At 34.9% G+C, this 24,425-nt stretch overlaps 1 protein-coding gene across 1 annotated transcript in view; it reads right to left on the bottom strand.

The window, feature by feature from the left end:
• LOC145672861 (solute carrier family 35 member E3-like) overlaps nt 1-22,566 on the bottom strand; it is a 48,788-nt gene extending 26,222 nt beyond the window's left edge. The window contains exons 1-3 of the mRNA XM_081742025.1: nt 21,815-22,566; nt 16,944-17,054; nt 5,128-5,280 (exon numbers count right to left, since the gene is read on the bottom strand). Of these exons, the coding sequence (XP_081598151.1) occupies nt 5,128-5,280; nt 16,944-17,054; nt 21,815-22,228 (678 nt within the window). The 5' untranslated portion in view covers nt 22,229-22,566. The remainder of the gene's footprint in view (nt 1-5,127; nt 5,281-16,943; nt 17,055-21,814) is intronic.
• Between the last annotated feature and the right edge of the window lie 1,859 nt (nt 22,567-24,425).

Here is a 24,425-nt window from a genome sequence, read left to right as displayed (position 1 = left end):
TTACCAAAGGACCTACAATCAACAAAAAAATCTCGTTTCTTCCTTTAATTCATACGACTGAAAAAATGCAATACTTCAGTTTCGTATATACATAGGATATTCAAAGATTTTCCCTGACCCACTTGATAAAAATGAAAATTCAACTACTGGTTAGGCTTAACTTGTACAATTACTAAATTATATATCTCTAATTACAATTCAATCTTTGATCATATCCACGTTTATTATTACCAATAACACTTCTACAAGCACTAAACTCTCTCTTAAATTGAGGATCACTTATTCCGTCATCTTATAATTTGCTCAACTCTTAACACCTTAACTTATTATCCATTACAGTTTGAATTATCCATAAACAACATGCTAACATAGTTCTTCTTCTTTTAAACATCACATACTTGGCGTTAAAAAATTGTGTTTCTCGTTGCCAACCATTTCATTTCCCTACACCACTTACTGTTGACTGACATAAACGAAATTTGGTACATACATTAGTCGTTACCTACATAGGAACCTTCAACGGCCACAGACTTTCCCCAATGCTTTATACACTTGCGGAGACCTTTCATAGAAGTCTGCACATTGTTCTAGAAGGTATGACTTAACCTCAGAAATCAACGTTTGAAATGCTTTTCCTTCAAAATTCACTTAATGATTAGGGAGATGAAAGTCAGATGGTGCAAAATCAGGAGAGTACGGAGAATTGGGAAGAATTTCATACCTATAGGATTGTGCCTTTGTCTGGGAAATATGGGAGTTGTAAACTGAAGGTTTATCTGAGGGATATGGACATCTTAGGTCAGCATTCCACATTTCTTGGTTTTGATGGAATCTCGTAATTGCTGCAGCAGTAAAGTACAGTATAACTCTGTAATTGTGTTATCCTTCGCCAAGAAATCCAGTATCAACACTCCAAACTGATCTCAAAAAACTATCAGCATGATCTTCCTCGCTAAATTGAACACGGGCCCTCTTTGAGGTTGGTGAGTAAGCATGCTTCCATTGTTGTGAATGCGTCTTAGTCTCTGGGTCAAAAGTAATGTACACACGTTTCATCCTGAGTTATTAGTGTTAAAAAATCATCCTGGTTTTTGTGGTACAGGGCCAAAAATTCCTGGAGCAGTTAACTCGTTTCCGCTTTTTGAAAACTGTCAGCAGCCGGAGAATCTTTATGCATGTGTAGATGCTCATGGATTACTTTTTCCCACAGACCCCTACATTTATTTTGACATCTTCGGCTAATTGGCGAATGGTTATGGCGGCTTCCACTTGTCCAATGGTGTCTTCAACAATGTGGACTGGGGCCGTCCTGGAATCAGGACCGTTTTTACGGACATCCATCCTTGAACCGACGATGCTAATGCTTCATATCATATGATGGGATTCCTCTCAATAAGTCTCTTTCACCTCAAATGTTTTCTTTGATGGGTGGCCTTACAGACACTAAATCACCGCTCGGGACTCAACTGGATCCATCTTTACGCTTTCGTTCAGTTTTATGCCTGTGACAGAAAATATTAGGAACTAAAAGACGAAATCTGACCCATAACCTATAGAGATATGTATCAATACAGATGTTAAATTTTAGTGTTCTACATTAACTAGAGCTGGGTCTGAGAAAATCTTTATCGAACGTCCTGCAGTTATATATACAGTATACTATATATACAGTATGTTCAAAAATTCTATTACCAAACTCCGGAAGGCGATTCTTTACATTAAATTAAATTTTAAAAGAAATCTAAGAAAAATGGGTCAAAAAATACCTTCATTCAAAGTTACAAGTTCCTTAAAAAAAACAGAAAATACATTTTAAAGCTTGAGAACTACGGAACCTATCGCAAGTGATTCAAGGTATTACAGAGGAAGTAACAGCGCTTTATCTAAATAAATATTCATATTTCACAACCCTCCGGCATCGGCGCAATGAACTGTATACAAAAAGTTCGGGTAAGAGGAGCCACTTTAAAGTACTAACTAAGAATAAATATCAATATATAAGTGAATGCCATTTAAAAACAGTTTCAATTCTCTGTTAGTAATCGAAACACAAATCTCCGAGTGTAGACGAAATTCCGGCTGAGGTAATTTTATCTGGAGGGTAAAAACTGTGAAACAAGATATATCAACTTATACTCCTTATCTGACTGATACTCACTGACACAACATTTCTCTTGTCTCTCTCTCTTTGGGAAAATTAACGCAACTCCGTGTAATTTTTCACGTTTACAAAGTTTCTTCTGAAATTTGTTCGATTATAGATAAACATTAACTTATGCAGAATAAAACACAACCCCAGAACTTATATCTGCCACAATAGAAGATATTTAACAAAATACGTATTAAGAAAACCATTAATCATCCTACATAAATGTATATTTATGGGCAACACGCAACAGACTTCTCTTAAGTTCGCGCTTGACTCTGAAATCAATACTACATACCACTATAAGATCAATTTGCCCTCTAGAACTGTTTATGTTATGCACACCTTGGTGTTAACGTACCTGAAGTGATATTAAGTAAGTTTTGCCACTTGATTTCTATTCTGCAGAAAATTTGATTTAAGCTGATGTCGTACATATCATTGTCATTTATATGCATTTAAACGTGGAGAAACTTTGTAAATATGCAATATTACACCGTGTTTCTAGCAATTTTTCTACTATTGTATATACACAGAACATTTCAATATGCTATGATATGGCGTTACCACGCCAATTGCTCCAAGATGGATGTATACAGTCTGGCAATTAAGGAATAAAACAGATTTTGATTTCGCAGATATAAATGCTATATAGCGAACAGCGCTTATATTATATGAAGTTATGCCTAGTTTGCAATGTAAATACTCTCCATGTTAGGAAAGATGGGTCATTCTGTGTATGCTGTATGCACCATTGATACATCACCACAAAAAAATAGTCAAGGTATATCATTTCAGTTTTATGTTTGGGAAATCTCCATCTGCGTTGACGACGTAAAAGACGGGCTTATTATACCTGCTCTTTTCAATGAGCTATTAATTGTATTTAAAATACTGAATTTTCGGAAGAGAGTGCTGGTAGTATCCTCATAGCGTATATCTATTCAAGGATTAGAATTTGATGTGTCTTTATACGTGTCTCCTCAGAATCTTTTGTCTCCTCTTCCAGGCTTAATTTGTGGGACTTGTGGTTGACACGTAAAATAATCAGAAACGACTGGTATTAATATCTAATTTATAGTTTTCGGGATTGTTGAGATGAATAGTGACACTCTAAATGCCATTTAAATCCTCATATTCATATCCAATCGCGATGGAGGGATGGAAAGGAGATGACTTGTAAAAATAACTGAAAACGACCGATATTTGCGTTTAATTCAGTTGATTGCGAGCTACTAGTAGCTTGCGGGGATATTTTCGGTATATTGCATTAACTGTCCGGTTGTCTAACCTTGATTTCTCCACTGAGCTGAGACTAACGACAACAACTCTTTGTTTCTCCCGCGCAGCCTCATCTCACAGTTGATTGCATACGTGTTGGAATATTAGACATTTGCTAACTTTGATAGTTTGATTTTATATTTATTAGAAATGTAAGATGTAAGTTTATAGGCAACAGACAAATGTAACTTTTTTTTTTTTTAAGTTGGTAGTTCTTTTGGTTGGTAACTCACAGTAGGATTTAAAAGCGGTATGATAGCTTAGAAGCTTCAGAAGTTTGGTGACCAATTCATACAAGGGCCATCCAGAAAGTGGTACCCGTTTGCGCCGCATGAAGCGCTGACGACTCGGGGAGCAGCTGGACAAGGTCAGACCTGCTCTGTGCGAGGTTGCGTGACGCTAGCAATGCCTGTGTTGTGTCTGTGCTCGTTTATAATGATTAAACGAATTGAGAACCCCGCCAGTTGTGAAGTGAGGGCCGTGATTAAATTTCTTAATGCACGAAACGTTCGACCTTGTGAAATTCATCGCCAATTAGAGGAGGTGAATGGAGACAATGTGATGGACGAGTCGTCTCTTTCTGGCGGGAAAAAAGATTTGACAGCGATGAAGAACTTAAACGAGGCGTGACTACGTATCTCAATACGCTGGCGGCGGAGGACTATGACGCTGGAATGCAAAAACTCGTCACACGGTATGACAAATGCCTCAATTTGCTTGGTGATTATGTGGAGAAGTAGTGTAAAGTGTGCTCTTTCCAATAAAAATGTGTATATTTGTTAATATGTACTACTGTGTGTTTGTTGCACATACGGGCACCACTTTCCGGATGGCCCTCGTAGTTTTCACGATTGCTAAGATGAATAAGACACCCTCGATGCAATTTACATCCCTATTTATTTTCCATTGGCGTGGAGGATGGGAAGGAAGTGATATGAAAAAATACTCTAAAACGACCAATATTAGTGTCTAATAAGTAGTTTTCGGGGTTAAATAGCGACACTCCTATCCAATCCAAATCTATCCTTCATTTGCATGACAGGGTTTGTAGTGGGAGTGGAAAGTGAGTGACATGTAAAAATAATCGAAAACAACCAATACTAGTGTTAAACCAATAGTTTCTGGGTTCATTGAGATAAGTCGCCGTTCAAGACCAAGTTCATTCCCCATCAGATGAGGGATGGGAGTTGGAAGAGGTGACATCACGAATTATTTTATCATTATACTTTCAAGAAATGCTTATCCTAAGGGGGAGGGGGATGATACTGTCCACAAACCTATTCTTCCCATGCGAAGAACGGGAAAATATTTAATTGTAATGTATTTTCTTACGTCGATTTGCTGACAAATTAATAAACTGGACCATCAATCAAGTTGAAATAGTATGTTTATGTTTTTTGATGTTCGGATTTCTTTTTATAAATAAATGGGTGGAATGTAAATATTATAACTAGCGTTTCAATATCTAAGATTTGTAACAAATATAATTTTATATTGTGGTTATATTATCTATATTTAGTTTACAGAGTTACCTGTTATTTGGATTGAATTTTTTTTTTTTTTTTTTTTTTTTTTTTTTTTTTTTTTTTTTACGACTGGTTTATTAACTGATTTTTTCCGAACATGACTTAAAGCAGTTTCTTTCTTTAGTTGCCAGACTGTATACAGAGTTCTATTACTGCGATCATTAGGGCACTTACCAAATCCATTATACTCCACGGATGGGTCAAAACTTTCGATATTGGTTCAAATATTGGAATAATTAGAGACAACATCACAGCTGATAATGGTGCTTGGTAGTACAGCAACTGCATTGAATCCATTTGGAGTTCGTGCTGCTTTTCTCCAACTAACTGCCAACAAAAGATATTTTATCGGAAAATACAAAACGTCTAATGTTCAACATATTCTAAAGAAACCTTTTTTATATTTAGTATAGAAATGATCAAACTTCATTTAGTGGTCAACAGTATAGTTATGTTCTAAAAGATGTTAAGATCTACCTGTTTCAGAAACACTCGGATATTATTTAGACGATAATAGTTTTAGATTTTGGAAAGGATTTCACAGATTAACTCGAAATTTCTTATGACAATGTGTAGTGTTGTAAGAAAAAAAGGTTCTTTTTCTGCCGAAGTTTTACTTCAATAAAAAAAGTTTTTTTTTTTTTTTTTTTTTTTTTAAATATGGTTTTTCAATACAATTCCTTTGGTTCTTTACAAATAATGCTTAGCCTACACACTATTAGAAGTTTGCTTGGACGAGTAGAAAAGTACTACGACATAATTATATAATTCACAGTACAGTGAAATCTGTCTATGTTGGTCACCATCTTGTCTATTGAAGAGTGGATAAGTAGACAAATGGTCAAGTTACAGAAAATAATATCTTCTGAAACAAACTTTATTATAGATTGTAATGTAACAGCTTCTAGTGGAATAACTTATTATTATCTACATATTAGATATACTGTATGTATACACTACCACTCAAAAGTTTTCGAACACCCCAGGTTTTTATAAGCATCTACTGTTATCCTATTGTTTTGGCACGAGAACTTTCTGGCCCTGCATTAGAGGTACTCCTGCCCATCTCTTACTTATAGCATGTAATTTGACGACAGTTGAACCGAGGTCTGAGACGTACTGCAGATGATATGTCAATTTATAATTCTTAAAATTGAAAAACAAAAAAAGATATAGATATTGTAAGTATAAACAAAAATGTGGAAGATGAGGCAAAATATTAGTTTTGTTTGGAAACTGTAGACATAAAGGATCGATGCAGTGACAAAAAAATTGAAAGAGAAAGTAGTTTTCCAAATTTTGTAGTTCTTTATAGCTTGTTGATATGATAACGTTAAAACGCCAAAAAATACCATCTTTGAAAAGTGTTTACAATCGTTTCGAATGCTCCATTCTTGTTCGTTGAAACAGTAACGACGAGCATTATATATACGCTTCCACTGAGCGACAATATTGAGCAGAGAAGGATATATATTGAGCGTTTAAACAATTTTTCAAAGAACGGCGTTTTTAGCTTTCTTAAACGCCAGCATATCTATAAGGTATATAGAACTGCAAAAATTTGGAAAACTGATTTTTTTTTCCAGATTTCTGTCACTGCATTTCCCTACTGAATCTACATCGTTCAACAAAACTAATTTGTTGACTCGCCTTGCACAGTTTTGTTTACTCTATGTAATATCTACAGGAAGTATCCTTTTCTGGCCTCAGTTTTCAGAATTATAATTTGACATCTGCAGTACCTCTCAGACCTCAATTCAACTGTCAAATTCTATGCTTTAGGCAGAAGTACATCCGATACAGGGCGGTAAAGTGGTTGTCCCAATATAATAGAATCACAGTAGATGCTTACAAAAGTACGAGGTGTTCGAAACCTTTTAAGCGGTAATGTATATAACTTTTTTTTTTTTTTTTTTTTTAAACTTTGGTATTTGAATAACAATTTCGAAACTTTTAAATTTGTATCGTAATTATGTATAGCATGTTTGACAGAAATGGAAATTATTTTACTGTTTCACGTGAACATCAAAAAATAAAAATAAACTATTTTTGTATATAACAAAGGCGTACGATAATTAAAAGGAAAACAGAGGAAAAATAATTAATATATACACACACACACACAGAGCGTTTTATTTCTAAAAATAAAGGTGCCGGTACGCTGGACCTCAGGTTCATAATGGTTAAAAAGTTGCATCCTTTCAGGGTATTATTATTATTATTATTAATGTCCAGTAGCATATCACTGCAGTCTTACAACTAAAAAAAATCTTACGTACATATACTGTATATAAAGATACTTTAAAAATGTCTGATTCTTATGTCTTAATTTTATAATACAATAAACGTAATGATAATCAATATTTGTTAGTGATTTGTTTCTTGCTTTTTTCTCTTTTTGTAAAAGTGCGAAAGTAGGCTGCTATTGTTTGTTTTCAAAAGGCATCAAGAGTTCCACAAATATTGAATTTCAATAAAAACATTGTTCACATAATATCCTTCACAGTACTAGTTATGCTACCAAAATATTCTTCAAACCTCTACTAAATTAATGGATAAACTTTGCGAAAAAATCTAGAGAATGTTTTCACTTAAACCTCTTCCTAATAATCAATAAAAACAATTAAATGGATACATTAAAATAAGAACTGCGAAAAGGCTTTTCTGCGGAGAAAATTCCAACAGAATTTTCGTACTCGCTTTCAGTTTAATTCAGTGCAGTTCACTTTTGAAGAGAAAATATCACGTTCTCATTAAAAAGGTGCCGGTACGTTGTACCGCTGCATACCGCCAGAAAAAAAAACAATCAATATATCTATATCTATCTACTTATCTATATATTAACTAGATACATAGTTATGTATTAATTTGGTCATTGCCTAAGAATGTATCTGGTTTCGAAATGTGTCCACATGCAACTTTTTATTAAATGCTCAATCTGTAATGCCATCACGAAAAGGGGAATTGGCTTTACACAGGTCATAAAGTGAGGCTATATTTTTATGACAGAAACAGAATAACATAATTTCATAGAAATGCTGATTTCGTAACATTGTAGCCAAATAATGCCCAGATCAAGTCTTTTTTCACACTTAAATCAAACACTATCTTTATTTCGCAACTTCAGTAAAAAACAAAAAGACGTAGCAGAAGAATGTTTTGAGGTCAATGTTATGAAATAATTAGCAGATGCGACAATTAAGAACTTCTTACTCCAGAGCTTTAAGCAAAGCAAGGACAGAAGACAGTGTGCTGTTAAAGTATCTAAAATCCTGCGTTTCGAAAGCTCATTGATGCTTTTATTTCTAGATGCTATAAAATGTTCAAGTGTACATGGTGTCTTTGTCGTCAATTCTACGGCTAACTCTTCAGTAATATTGTACAGGGTGGCCCAAAATTAGGTATATAGTCCCATATTGAGCGGCTTATGCCATTTTATATCATTTACTTATTATTATCCATACAGATATTGACTTAGTTTCTTTATTATTTACTTCTAATATATTTTCATTTATACGTTAAACTCGGAACACACTGAAGCAAATAAATTTATTATTTAAATAAAATAAAATGACGTACTTGACTTTTGGACCAACATAAAAAAAAAAAAAAAAAAAAAAAAAAGCGGTATCGCATCGCCGTTTGCTACACAATATCACAGAATTGACATGCAAACGATTTTTTTTTTTTTTAAATACAAGATAACCTTATTTAGTTTTTCATTCATGTTAGAAGTGTTCTTTTTGATCTCATATACACAGCAGAGCCTTTTTAATTTGAAGTCCAATAGAACATGAAAAGTTCGAAAACATGAATTGTTAAAACAATGATAATTATTAATATGCAGTAGACTTCATCTCTAAGAAAGTACATTATTTGTATGATACAGCACCGCATTTACTTGCAGATAAATGAAGTCACACGTAACCAGATACACGAGCAAGAAGCTTAATTAACTGTTCTCTCTTAAAGAAAGTTCTGATCTTAGTTCGGTTTGATTCCATAGCTTTCACACGTCAACAAAACCTTCAATTTCATTTATTGCGTGAAATAACGCTGTCAGTAACATTTGTTTTGAATTCATTAGATCTTAAAATTTTCAATCGTTTCGGAAGCTTCAGACGAGGTTAGCATACGCTGTTTCTTAACTTTATCGCGCATGTCGTTTTCATCATCATCTTCAGCATCGTTTGTTTTGGTGTCACTCTTCCCTAGAACTGTTTCTGAATCACTGACAACCAATTGAAAACACATTCTTCTGTTTAACACAAAAGTCTTGTAGTATATTATTTCGAATTATATAAACAGAAGGTTCGAAAGCTCGATTTACCCACGATTCTTATCTTTCTTTTTCACACAGTTTCAAGGGGAATAAACTTTTGCTCGAATTAACGAGAGTCCGCGCTGTAGTTATGCTTTTACAGCATTTCCAGTACTTTTAGAAAGCATGGATTGAATATGGAAATTAAATGTTTATACTCATAAATAAAAACATCTAGCTGCTTCTAAGAATATATATGTTAAAACTTTTTTTCTTCTTTTTCTTCAGTAGTTGCTGACGACGGTCAAGGCAGCAATGATGTTATGGCAACTTTTGTCCAAAGTGCCTTATCAAAATTTAATTTTCATGCCCTTGTTCCAACTAATATATGTATGTCTTGTATGTCTACAGTAGGTTTCTATTAATGATGCAAATATTTTGATGTTCCATTTGGCATCCTGAATCTGTTCTTTCAGTTTAGTGTCTATTGCTCTTTGTCATCTCCAAATACGTGTCTTGGTATGTATGTGAGACTTCACAGACACTTTCGGACTGTAGACATTTAATGTAGTGTTTACGAGTGTTCACCTAAGTCTTGACAATGAAGACCGCTGTCAGCAAAGATATTATGTTTAATATATCTATTTATAATAATTTGGAGCAGCAGACGTCAACACTTTTGAGATTATTGGATTGTGGAAAGTTTAAAGAAAACTCTGAAGAATATGGAGTGAAAATAAACGGTAAAAAAAAGTAAGAAAAAAGATTGAAACGAAGAGGTGGAAATTATAAAAGGTAACTAGTTTAAGGTATCTATAGTTATCGAATGTTTCTTGAGATTGCAACGAAAATTTGCAGAGTAGAACAAAAACACCACTTCCCATCACAGAAATCTGACGCAAGTGAGTTTATAATGAAATGAAATGGAAATATTGTTTAGCGCTAGGCAAAACTTCCTCACTTCCTCTTGGTCATATTTTGGGTTCAGTAACGATCAGAGCTCAAATTATTGTGCGACGCCTGCAGGGTTTGAAAAAATCCGGGCTTTTTCGAAAAATCCCAACCCACCTGGGCCCATATGAGTTTTTTCGGGTATTTTCGACTTTAATTAAGTTTTTTCGAAATATTTCAATATCTTTGGGGTAAAAGTGTTAAAATGTGATTTATATTTAAAGATTGTCACTGTCCCAACTTCCAACAATTTTCTACTTACTGCTGTTTTGAAAAAAATGGCCGCCAAAATCTATATAGGAAATTTAGTGTGTCTCGTGCTTGTATTCTGAAAATTTTAACTTAAAAGGCCGAAAGTTATACCCTGTAGTGTGTGTGGTAGAGGCAGACACACGAGTTGAGTTGATTTTGCGTTTAACGTCCCTTTCAGCAGCGAGGCTATATGAGACGGGACCTACTGATTAACGTAGAATCCGAACCACATGAGCTCCCTCCGGGAAGCAAACCCGGGTCCCACACCGAAGACAAGTACACTAACCGCATAGCCATGAAGGAGCTCGGCAGACAAACGAACAAATGTAGATCAAGTCATCCAGAAGACTGAGTGACGTTCGCCAAATATGAATACCAAAAGGAGTCCGTTAATTTAAAACAAAGATACAATTCATGTTGTATGAAATAAATAAATGTTTTAAAATGTCTTATATGAAATTAACATCTTCCAGCGTAAATAAACCTGACATATTTTCTCCATGAGAATACGGGGCACCTCAGACCCCCCCCCTTCCTCAACTTTCCAATACAATGCAATGAACTGTAGTCTGGTTATGAACAAAAGTATAATAGGCAGCGGTGGCTCAGTGGTAGAGCGTTCACCTCTAGTGCATGGGGTTCCTAGTTCGATCCCAGCTCGCGCCAAGTGAGCTTTGTGGTGGACAAACACCTTGTGCGTGGGTTTTCTCGGGATTCTCACGTTTTCTCCCACTTTCTTCATTCCGTCATTTCATTCATTTCTCATCATCACCGTCACCTTGAGCATAGCAGGCATAACCGTGAGACTAAAAGTAAGATTTCATTTTATTTAATTTTAATTTTTTTAAAGAATCTAATAGGCGAAAGTTCACTAAGCAGCAGCTCCTTTTCTCTCTTCGTACCCTGCAATAAATTGTATAGACAGAAGATGCCTAAAAACTTAAGATGTGCTATAAAAATGCTTTACAGGAAAACAATATGAAATTATTTAAATCAGTGGTACAATCTACTTTCAATATTTTTCGCGCGTTTAGCAATATTTATTTACATGGCTGTATCTGCCAAAATTACGTTCGTCAGTTTAATCTGATGAAAAGCTTATTTTTCTCCTTGTGTCGTGTGTAATTGTCAAGACCAGATTTACATTTTTCTAAGACCTGGACCAAAGCACAATTCTGTGCCTCTAGCCTCTGATAAAGATTATAATTCTTGTTAACTTATCTAATGTGTTGCTGGAGAAAAGGTCAGTCATCCCCCCTGTGTTTGTAAATGTAAAAACACTCAAAGCTTTTTTTTTTTTTTTTTTTTTTTTTTTTTAAATGTTCCGGAGAGTATCCGAGTTTCCATCAAATGCAATGGAAAAGTAGCATTGCAAATTTCGCCCGCTATCAAGTCGAACAGGGTGGTGTTATAACTTCCTCGAAACTGTTACATGCAACAGCGTACTGTTCATTCACTAATTACAGTATTCCCAGCCAATATCAGATGTTTTTTTTTTTCACTTTTCGAATAAGCTAATATTGATAGCAGAAATGGAACGGAGTTAAAATACGGGACACTTCCCTGTCCCGACTAAATTTACGGGGACGCGAGACACTCGGGCCCCAAAACGGGACATTCCCCTTTTTTACGGGACGTATGACAGGCTTAAGAGTAAAATAAATAGTTTTATTGTTGAAGTTTTCATTTCCGATCCTTCTACGTTTAATTCGGGAATTTCCCGAGCACTTCTTTCACGGCGTGTACATCAAAACTTCCACTAGTACGGAAATTTGAACTCAGCACTTGAAATACTAAGCGTTACATAGTCTTCGGAACCCCTAGCAATAAGCTTCTTATATTGAGAAGAATGTTTACGCTATTGCTGGTGTTGATTCTACAGAATGCTTATTTGAAGAGTAGCAACAAATGACTGAATTAAACTGTTATTCTTGGAAAACCAAATTTTAGTTAAGAACCTTGTGTTTTACATCAAAGGTAAGAAATAATACTAATAGTTTTACTACTGTATTTACATATGTACTATTAGTACCGGTACCTATGACCTTAAACCCGTCAAACGTATGAGTGATAATGTCCCTCGGTGTCGCAAAGTCGACGAGCATACTATTCACAGAAAATATTTTCTAAAGTACAAAATTGCTTATTTTGCTCCAAATAGGCTATAAGCATAATCCATACATTAATTTGTTCTATAACTATCTCAAGCTAAGGTTTTTTTTTTTTTTTTTTTTTTTTTTTTTAATAGTTCATTTAGTGCATTCAGAATACCTTAACGTGAAAGCCTCTAATTCGCCCAGGAAAGTCTAAAATCTGATAAAAATCACTTACAATGTGATCACCTTATTTGTATCAATAATATACTAACAAATAGGTCAAAAACCCAGGTGGGTTTTAAAGTGGGTCCAACCCGAGAAAACCCACTGGGTTTTTTTTGGGCTGGGCCCACTTGGGCAAACCCTGGACGCCTGAGTACAAATCATCATTAACAAGAATCTAAGGTGGGAACATGAATTAAAAAAGGAATGGTGAAAGAAACCTTTACGAAAAGAGAAGTGTATTGTATAGGACGTTAAATATTAGTTATAGAAAATACTTATAAAATATTTCGTGTGAAGTACTGTATTGAATAGGGCAGAAAAACGTGGAAACCACAAAAAAGCTATGACTAAAGACACAAGCGAAGTGTAGGTGCAAAGAAGAATACAGAATGGAAGTACTTAAATAGAGAAAATAAACTTATATGGAAACGTGTTATTAATTAGAGATGCGATAAAAGAAACAATACAAGGAAAGAAAGGGAAAGGCAGAAGACCACAAGTAATGGAGTAAGGAATATTTTTACATCAAATGGGCAGGTGGCCTTGCACAATGTTTGATGATAATATGTCAAATGCCTCCAATATCTTCTCGGCTAGCTATTTGAATATGTTGGTATTTATGTTCTAGAAGTTAATCACAATCTATTGTCGTATTTAATTTTCTTGGCGCGAACGATGAGAAAAAATGGTGATTGATAAATTAAGAAAAATATTTCATTACATTATATTAGGTAGCAGAACAAAGAAAGATTATACTCAACGTAAAGTTCATGTTATTCCACACAAATTAAGTATAACTTAACAGATTATACTGCGCAAAGGACACACATTATATATAAAATGAAGGTTAAGCCACTTTGTAGTGTTTGATAATCTTGTGCCTTATAATTCCGATAACTAATTTCATTGTTCCCTTCGTCATACACTTAGAAAGAGCTGAACAAAAGAAAAGAAATTCTTTTCATTACTTACAAATTTATCATTGATAGCATCTAAAATCTATTTTATTAAGTCATTAACAAAGAAACAATGAAATCTTTGTGTTTAACTCCCTGTGATTTTGCCCTTTAAGCTAAGGAAGACTAACATCAGCAAAGAGGCTATGTTGCAGTCGAAATTACAAGCCACAACAATCATACTGAATTATAAGAAAAACGGCTCTTACCTTAGGCAGCATATTGTTTCAGGCCATCTCTGGAGCCTGTTTTAATGCATCTTCTGATACAACGACTAATACAACATGGTATTGATTCTGTTCATTCGTAGAAACCCATCTATACTAATACATAAAATAATGTGTATCTATCAGTAGATTTTCGCACGAGTCACCTAGAACCACTAAATCTTGTAGACAGATAGATCTTCACCAGATTTAATCGCGTACGAAGCCGTTTCTTCGATTGTCGACTCGCGGGGGATTGGAGACGGGAAAAAGTTATAAATAAAGTACATGTAAGTGAACCATAGTGTCTGTGAAGTTAGCAATCCACACGTTATTTTGTCGCAGATTGCACACCTTTAAGGCTTCGAATTCTTTTGCATTAACGTTAGTGTAAAGACAAGTTTTGCCAACAGATGGCACTTCTTTTTACAGTCGTCGTATCTCTCCCATTTATTTTTTTAACTTTCACGAAAATTTACAATTTCTCTTACAAATTTCAACCCAGAGACTTCAAATTTTTAGAGAAGGAACTTTATAACCTATTAAAGGGAACAATCCGTGCCGATTTCTTTTTTATTTAGAATTTTCTTTATTGTTGAAACAGTTCCATTGTTAAAGGTTTGGGTATCCATTTCAACAATGAGAAAATTCTAAATAAAACATCGACAGGAATTATTGCCTTCGATAACTTTTTCTAAAAATTTGAAGTCTGTAGGCTGAAATTTGTAAGAGAAATCGTGAATTTTCGTGAAAGGTAAAAAATACATGGGAGAGATAGGAAGACTGTAAAAAAAAAGTGCCATCTATCGGCAAAACTTGTCCCTTTAAACCAACCTTAAACTTACTCTTTCCGTGCCAATAACGCACTACTCAGCTAGTGCTTCAATATAGAAACTTGGTAAAGAGGAAAAAACTTGTTTCAATCCACATTATATTGAAGCATGAGCTTTTACGGATAGACAGAACACTGTCTTTGTTTTAGTAGGCTGTGTAGTAATAGAAGATGCATTGAGAACGGGTCCAGAGACGGCCTAAAACAGTATGCTGTTTCAATTCTATAGCTTCAGATCAAGGTAGCAGTATTTTTTTTTCTAATAATAGATACCATCCACCAGCATCCATAATATCGAATCCTACAAAAGGTAGTTTAATTTGATTAAATTTAATTCTCTACGCCTAATAGTATAGTACTTGTTTTATATCTATCTGTAAGAGTTTTCTTGAACTGTTTCAGCCACTGGCTTCAATGGTAGAGCGCTCACCTATGGTGATTGGGGTCCCTGGTTCAATCCCAGCATGCGCCAAAACTTTGTAATGGATAAATACTAGCAATATTCATGGGTTTTCGGGGCTCCGTTTTCTTCCACTTTTTTCAATCAATCCAGCCGGCCACTTTTGTAATGATGCTATCTTCCGTTTACCATTACTCTCCCAACAAGTGGTAAATGGCAGGTAAGTGGTGTTTGGCAGACGCATCACTTAAGAGATTTTAAAAATTTATATATTTTACGGATTATTCCTAGATGTACAGTATATATGACTGTCCTGGTAGAGTGGATAGATTGAGAACTAAGAGTAGGAATACCATCTATACAAGTAAAAGAACTCAGTGATTGTGCCTTTGGCTTCGTTAACCAGATGTTTACTTGCACAGTCCAATTCCTATACATCCGATACACGATTGTTTAACACATAATCAACAAGCCAGAACATTGAAAGATATTTCTATCTATAACTAGGTGGACTACTAATTGAAGAAACAAGTGAGAAAACAACGATCTCTTTTATTTACTTTTTCATCCAGACGCCCCAGAAGACGACAAAGTATTGGTGATAATTAGTAAGGTTCTAAGGAAACTATTACCAACAGAATACACAACTGCTACAAATCAAAGCTTCAATGTCAGTTGAAAAATACGTAGAGAAATCAATTAACTTTATTTTTTTTTTTTTTTTCAGCAAGAAGATTAAAAATGATTGCAAGTTGTGTTTTTTGATTAAAGTGTAAACTGCATAACTTTTTTTTTTTTTTTTTTTTTTAAATCATATTTACACAGCGCACCACTTCTTATGATTTCGCCACATCAAAAACAAACCACAATTCAAAAATTAGTCAGGTCTCAGTGATAAAATTTTACAACCATTTATCAGTACACAAATAACGATTGTTTTGTGAAAATTTGATATTTTTCAAGATTATCCCTTCTAGGATGTTTCAGGCTTGAATTTATCGGATTTGCAAAAAATCGCAATGTTTAAGGATCTATAACAAAAACAAATGAGCCTCTCAGGGATCAAATTGTTTTATAAAGGAGTAGGGCATGAAATCTATATCTAGAAAAGAAAATCCTTGTTTGTTTAGAATTTTTAGTTTAAAAGAAATGACAATTTGAGCTTTGTAAACGTTTAAGTTTCATCAATTTTTAGTGCAGTAGGGTTAACTGTAATTTGGATACAAAATGTACATTTAATTATCTTTCAAATGTTTTTCTTTTTTTTTTTTAAATCGATATTTTCAAAAATAACGGAGCCACAGCATTTACTGCAATCTTTGTAAAGTGAAAAAAAAAAAAAAAAAAAAAAAAAGCCTGCTCGAAAGAAAACTGAGCTTCCAAAAATGAATGAATATTAATTTTCAACTTTCTAAACACAGTACAACTTTCTGTACAAAAATTTAAAATACAATAGATGTTGTGAGTAACGTTTTAATCTGAAACTGGTTGATTTCAAATGGATTGGCCCCTGCCAAAAAGGTTTCGGATTAAGTGACTGAGACAGTTCATAAAAACTCTTACAGATGCAACTAAACCAAGCAAGTGGTACACTTATTACTTTTAAAGTGTCACTAAAAACTGCATCTATTCATTTCTTTCACTAAATATTTAATACGTTTTGTTTAACTTAAAAATTATAGTGTCTCTGATTTGTCACAGTCTCAAAATTTGCAACCTTTTCCAATGTGTCAATACTTAAAAGTTACAGTAGAACAGTTCTTATCGGAGAAATCGGAAGTTGAAGACTGAATAAAGGAAAGCAGACTTACCACTTGATAAAACGATGTAATAAGGATGCCTGCTATTGCATATATTGTGCCTATTATATTAAAGCGAATATCATAATAAAACACGGTTATTACGCCGAGGACTGTTGCAACCTACGAGAAAAAACACAAAAAGAATAGTGACAATGACATTTTCTTGAAAGCAATTATTTTACAAGAACACATGAAACAACAAATTAACAACAACATTAATCAAGCTCTCACAAAATAGTCTTTTCTTCCTCCTAAAGGCCTCTTTCGCCATTCCTATTCTTTCTTTGATTTCACGTTCACATTTTATATCATCACTAATATTACTACTCAGATATCGAAAGCTATTCACCTGTTTTATTTTCTCTCCTTCTACTTCTATATTTGACACCGACTACTTCGTTCCAATCACCATGCTTTTGTCTTTCTAACATTTATTTTCATCCTATATTCTTGAGAGCCCTTCTCCAAGGTTTCTAACATCTCATTGCTTTTCTCTTCAGATTCTCAACAAGCACCATATCATTTGCAAAACCCCATACACTTATTCATTATAACCCCAACTGAAACGGGGTCACAGTGGCTCAGTGGTAGAGCGTTCACTTCTGATGCATGAGGTCCTTGGCTCGATTCCAACTTGCGCCAACTGAGCTTTGTAATGGACAAACACAATGTTCTTGAGGTTTTCCCTTTTCCTACCACTTTCTTCATTCCATCACTGCATTCATTTCTCACCATCGCCGTCTCCTTTAGCCTAGCCGACCGTACAACTTATTTCAAGGACCACTACTAACTATTATATACTAATTAAAATTATGGCTCTTGAGGGAAGTCACATAGATAAAAATTGAAAATTATTCATTGTAGCTTTGGAAAATTCAATATTACTAATACAAAAGCAGTATACATATTTTAAGATGATATATTTGTATTACAGTTTCGGCTATGTAACACAAATATATAATCTTAAAATATATATACTGCTTTGGTCAGTTGGAGTTTTATTAGTAATAAAAATTGAGATTTTATCGCTACAATGTAAGAAAAGAAAGTTTCATACAACTTCAGAAACCTGTAAACTAGTTTTTATGGCATACGTCCGGACATGTATTTATACTCGTAACGAGAAGTCTTCGTAAAGTGATTCTGCACCCATGAATGCAAGTCGTATCCTAAGAAACAATTTAATATATACGAGTTAATATATTAAGTAAGAATTTTTCCCATTATCCCGTAGCCAGAAAATATAAATTTTTACCCATATGGCTTTCGTAAAGAGCCATCGCTGGCAGACACCATGTTTTACCCACAATATTACCTCAAGCAAAAATAAATACACATTTATATGAAAGTAAGAAACATATTAAAACTACTTTTGATTTGAAAAATAGCAAAGAAAAAATCGTAAACTCCGAGTACAATAACCTACATTTCGAAGGTACATCTCATCTATCCATCCGTTGAAAAAATAAAACGTTTTCAAAGGCGTCAAGTAAATTTGATGTTGTTTGTCTTCAGAAATTAAATCCTATATCTTTTTACCCCATAAACAACTGAAAAGCGTGAGTTTACGTTTCCTAGGAGTCTACTTTTTTTGTGCTAATGAACCACTCTGCTTTGATTAGAAACGCATTACTGTTTTTTTTTTTTTTTATTTCTTTTAAACGGAGGAGGAAGGACAGTTTACTTTAGGAAAAGTGACCAAAGCAGAATTTTAAGTTTAATTATTATGCAGGTTTTATTTTCATATGCTGCTGTAAGTGGATCATTTGAACAATCAATATGGAAGCAGAGATTAAGAAAAGTCTGTCATATTAAAAAGGCATTATCAGGTTAACTGCCGCAGATGGAGACCCCGAAATACAAAATTTCGGGAGAAATGAACAGAATCATACTAAATGTGGTAATGAGTAACAAACTTAGAAAGGTCATTACTGTAGAGTGATTAATAAAGCAGAAAATGTAAGTTAAATTGTGGACTATATGTGTTCGCGGATTGATGCGATATGAAGTGAGGTGGCAGTAGAGCATAATCTGGCAGTATTTCAAACCCACTGTATTTTAACTAACGTAGGATATCTATGCTGCTGTACGAATTAAGGTGGAACAAAACGAGCCCTGCGGCGCTTTTAACCCCCTTTGCTCACTCACGCTCGCTCAGTTATGTTTCGGAACTAACTTTTTTTTTTTTTTTTTTTTTTTTTAATAAATAAAGTTGCGTGTGCAAAGTAGACTAAACACCAAGTGATATTACGTCACACTCGGGTGATGCAACTTCAATGTAGTAGTGGAGAATTTGGGAAGACGTAATACTTAATCGTTTTAGTTATTAATGAGTAGTGTATAGTTTGAAACACTCAATAAGGTACTAATTTTGAGCAACAATATTATACAGGTGTATACGAACCATATAAAAAAGAGCAAAAGAAGCATGAAAATAAGAAATGTTTGTGATTAATAGTGAATAGTGAAGGCAAGAAATGAAACGGGTAATTGTAGGTAAGATAAATGAAAGTAAGAACAGGAAGTTGTGACACAACGTTGAAAACAGATTCATGGGTTTTATCCGGGGCCGGCATCTGCGGCATTTTCTTCACTTTTCTTGCTTTAAATGATCCCTTAAGACATTACGGACAACTATTACCTTGCCGTATATCCAAATAATTGTGTACAGATTGGTAATATTAGTGTAATGTGATGTACCTTGGAAATGATTACGTGAACCAACTATCCTACTATATTCAATTATTTCATCACGAAATTCACTCGTAGTGCCTTAGAAATTGTTTCTTAGGATACGACTTGCATTTATGGGTGCAGAATCACTTTACGAAGACTCCTTGTTACGAGTATAAATACATGTCCGGACGTATGCCATAGAAACGAACATGCAAAAACCACAAACTTGTGCTAGGTGGCCACTAAAAGTGACAATGCTATCTAACCGAATCAAGGCATGAGCAATGTGGGGGGGGGGAGGGGGGGAGAGACGATTGCGTGTCTTCAGGGAGCAGGTGCATTAGCAATGAAGGGTATGCGCATAAACGATAGTGAAAAAAACCTTGATATTGCACAAAATTATTAGGGCATTTGTAATGGTTTCACAGTTGTAACCTTATACTTGTAAACATAAAATACTAGTCTCCTATATTGTGATAAATTTCTCCGGCAGAGGAATTAAATATCTTACACAATCCTCCTTCATAAGCACTCACTCACTTGGAACTTTACTATTCTTAATCTTAATCAGTAATCTTAATGTAAACTTAAAGTTACTTTTCTTAATCAGTACCTTTTCTTGGGGTTAAGTGCGTCTGACAAATTTTAGGAAATTTAGCGGGTCAATTGGAGAATTTATTTTGGTTTTTTGAAGAAAAAATTCCTCAGTTTTACGTCTCATGGTTATGCTTGCTAAGCTAAAGGAGATGGTGATGATGAGAAACGAATGAAATAAAGAAGCTGGGAGAATACCGAGTAAACCCACGCAAACAATGTTTGTCCATTACAAAGCTCACTTGATGCAAGCTGGGATCGAACAAAGGATCCAATACACCAACCACTGAGCCACCGCGGCCGTTGCTAACAAATCAACAGCTTTAAGGTATTGACAGTATACTCGCAATGATAACTTCGTTGCCCTAAAACAATTGGTCTAGACATCTACAATGAAGATTGGGCGAGTATAAAGTGAGAAGTAAAATATGCATCATGACACAAATATTTGCTCGAAAGGAAATGTACTTTATAGCCATTAGCACAGTAATTTATATTGTAAGTCTGTGCAAGGGCGCATTTAAAGAAGTCGTGCAGTTTTAATATACGAACTCATAGTAGAAGTATTAGTATTAGTAGAAGAAGGAACGGATATGAAGCCCCGTAGGGGTTTGTTACGTTCTGTTCTCGACATAAAATGGATAAATTAAAGATTTCCACAGGAAAAGGTTCTAGAACACAGGTACTCCTATATATATTAGTAGAAAGATTTTTATTTCTTTCTGTACCAAAGTTTAGTATTTAATTCACACAGTATTGCCGAGTGAGCGTTAGCGAGTGAAGGCGGGTTAGAGCCCCGCAGGGCACGTTACTTTCTGTCTTTATGACAGCTAGATTGGAAAAGGGACCTGTGTTCTAGAACCTTCCCCTTCCACAGATTTTTTTTTGTACATTTTACAATCTTTGGATCCGTATAGTAAAACTGCACCGAAAAGTAAAAGAGACAGAAAAACTATTACTACTCGGGATAAATGCTGTATCGCCGGACCAATTTTAGGAAATTTACCAGGTCAATTAGATAATTTATTTTTTCGAGGAAGAATGGGTGAAAGTCAAGTAAGGAGAATACTAAAAGTTAAGAAAGTGGTTGTATTTGTTGGTTGTTTTTGATGTTATAAGCGGCACTGTATGTGGAGGCGGATGGACTATTTCGCGGAGAGGTACACTTGTTTCACTATACGGATCCATAGATTGTAAAATGTGCAGTAAACTTTGGGGAAGACTTTAATTTGCCCATTTCATGTTGAGAACAGAACCCAAACAACCCCTGCGGGGCTTCTAACCCGTTCGTACTACTACTACTACATATCTTATACTATGGATAACTATAGTAATACTGCAAGCCGTGTGTAACGTACTATACCGTAACTTAATATTACCCAACCAAATATAACCGAATGCAGTATATTTTCCTACTTTTTTCAATTTCGATATTGGTCCGGCGATACAGCACTAATTTCTATCGAATAATAGTATTTTTGTAAAAATCACTTTCTTGCACCCACAGTTGATCAATCTACCCACAGATTACGTTACCTGTTATTTATTTATTATAAATAAATTGGTGGGTACTTCTTCACACCAATGCATAAAGATATATGTTTACTTACCAAGGTAATTTTAACTCTATTTGAGAAAGTTTTCCCATACCAATAACCCTGGATAAATATTACACACGGGGTAGTCATTGATTTTGCAATTTGGTAAGTCCCCACAGAATTACTTTCCAAGCTTAAATTCGTGAATACAACAAAACCACAAAATGTTAAAGCTAATGGAAACACATCCATTATATGTACAGATTTAAGTTGGAATATATTTAAAGTTTGACAGACATATAACCCCGCGAACGTCACTATGAAGTGGAAACATGTCAAAGTGATGTTGGGAAATCCAATGTTCACATACACCCATTTATTCAGCAGAACAATGGCAACTGAACAAGTTATATTAAATCCTAAACAAAATCCTGTTTGGCTTTTCCCAGCCATAGCTTTACGATTATAACTTGCTACACTACTCATTATGAACGGCACCCCTCTCAAAAGACGTTCATGTTATTAAACAAACACGCAGCTGCTACTCAATTGTTTTATAGGCTACCAGCTACATTCGCTCTTCTTTACACTGTAATATATAAAATATCCCTAAATGTCCCTTTGATCTCCCAAGCAAACAGCAGATCACGGTCTAATCCGAATGCGACTGCGAATATCCCAACATTATTTAAACGAATTTATAAATCCCTTCAGTAGTTCCGAATTGGGAATTGCAAAGATCGACGAAAAGTTGCGAATGCGAATAATCCCAACGTTGGGATGGTATGTTCGAAATCTTGCGAATTGAGCCAACTCTGCAATAAAACCGACGCTGTTATGTTTAGGGCAGTTGTGGAAGTGAAACGGTATACGGTGGTACAGGGTTGCCAACGAACAATCACCATTTAGTGCTACCTTAGAGAGTGGAAAATCACTAAATATTAACACCATATATTCGAAAAGATTTCGGGCGAATAATTCAGTGGCGGCTCTCGAGAGGTCACACTGGTAACAACTGCGGTTACGCTATGAGTTATCTATGATCTACATAGAACGGGACGTACGCAAGAGGTGTCATAGCAATAACCAAAACTTTCTCAATAATCTAGACATCGATAAGTTTGTACACCAATAAATTCGTGATTAATCATTTCGGTTGAAATAAAAGAATAGGATCTGTGGGGAATGTTTTTAATGTGTGTAGTTTTGATCAGTAGCGTCTATTTGAAACTTCCCAAGCACTGACTCATGACTAGGCATTGACAAATATTAACAGGTACATACCTTTTCTTATTGATGTAGTCTAGATGAGCAATATGATCCACACTAGTGACTAGGTGTTCCTCCTGATGGATTTTCGAAGCTACTACCCCGACTTTGGAAGAGCCCAGTAGTTTTGTTACTCCACTCGAGACGAGGTTATGGAACTTCCTGTACTCGTGGTGGAATACGTAAAGACGTAAACCTCTGAAATTCACTTCTGTCATCATATTTGTCAATGCATAGATCTTACGTGTTGAATTGTGAAAGCTAGCTGACTTCAGTGCTTGGCAATGATTTCAAAGACGGAATTACATAGCAGTTTTACAGATAAAGAATTCATTAATTAAACAGAATTTGATTTTTGAAATATCCATAATTTCCTTTCGCTGTTCGTTGAATGTCCTTTGAAGAATATTGAACTAAAATTACAATCACGGACAAAGTTTAACGATGATATCGATGAGCGTCCGTGACACCCCCCACCAGAAAATCTGGCGTCACTCGTGCGACAGAAAAATTGAAATACAAAGAGACATAATTAAAAGGAATAACATATAGAATGAAATAAATTATAAAAGGAGTAAATATGAAAAATCGAAATAAAATCCCATTATATAGGGAAATAAATATAAAAATATTTGCAATGTTCGCTCATCAATTCCGGTAATCGACGAGATGAAAACAGAAGGCAGTGTCTGGTCGCAACCAAACAAAGTCCACAGAACGCAAGCAGACTGATGCTGAGTTCGTAGTTGACTTGAAGAGAGCGGTTACGTAACATACATTCATGTATCACAGTGTTTCCATCTGCCATTCTGAAGAATGTTGGGATAAGAATAATGACCACTACACAATAACACAAAAGAAAGCACAAAATCCATAATTCACCATCACCATACGTCAAAAGATAATGAAATATTATATATAAATAAATAACATATATGCCGCACTAAAGCACTAAAAAAAAAAAAAAAAAACATCACCAAAATAAAATCACTGACACCACTTGTAAATTTAAAAATAATGGAAGCACTGAAAATATCATCTGTAGCAAGGTAACTCGGCTACACAAATCAAATTTCTGCGGTGCTCAGCAGGGCGCAGAGGAGAAGACGAACGTTCCAATGGATGGTGTTCCGAAATATTCTCATCCTGAGAACTATGTTGCTTATAGTTGAAACTGTCCGTCAAAGGTCCTTGTAACTTAGAAAAGTCGTGCTGTGACAAATCCCCAAAAGATGGATACTGAAGAGCACAACGTGGTTGTTGTAGGAAAACATCGGCGGATGGGACATACCTGTTACCATTTGAACAACGACCAATAGTCTGGAGGTCAGTACTTGGGTTACGTGGGAGTGTGCGTGTAACAGTGGCGTATACAGGGGTTGTTAGTGGGTCAATGGTTCGAATATCAGAGTGG

This window comes from Thermobia domestica, chromosome 16, assembly GCF_964235325.1.
Source record: "Thermobia domestica chromosome 16, izTheDome1.hap1.1, whole genome shotgun sequence".
Classification (NCBI taxonomy): domain Eukaryota; kingdom Metazoa; phylum Arthropoda; class Insecta; order Zygentoma; family Lepismatidae; genus Thermobia; species Thermobia domestica.
Note: the sequence above shows the minus strand (reverse complement) of the source record. Positions and strands in the feature narration are given on the sequence as shown.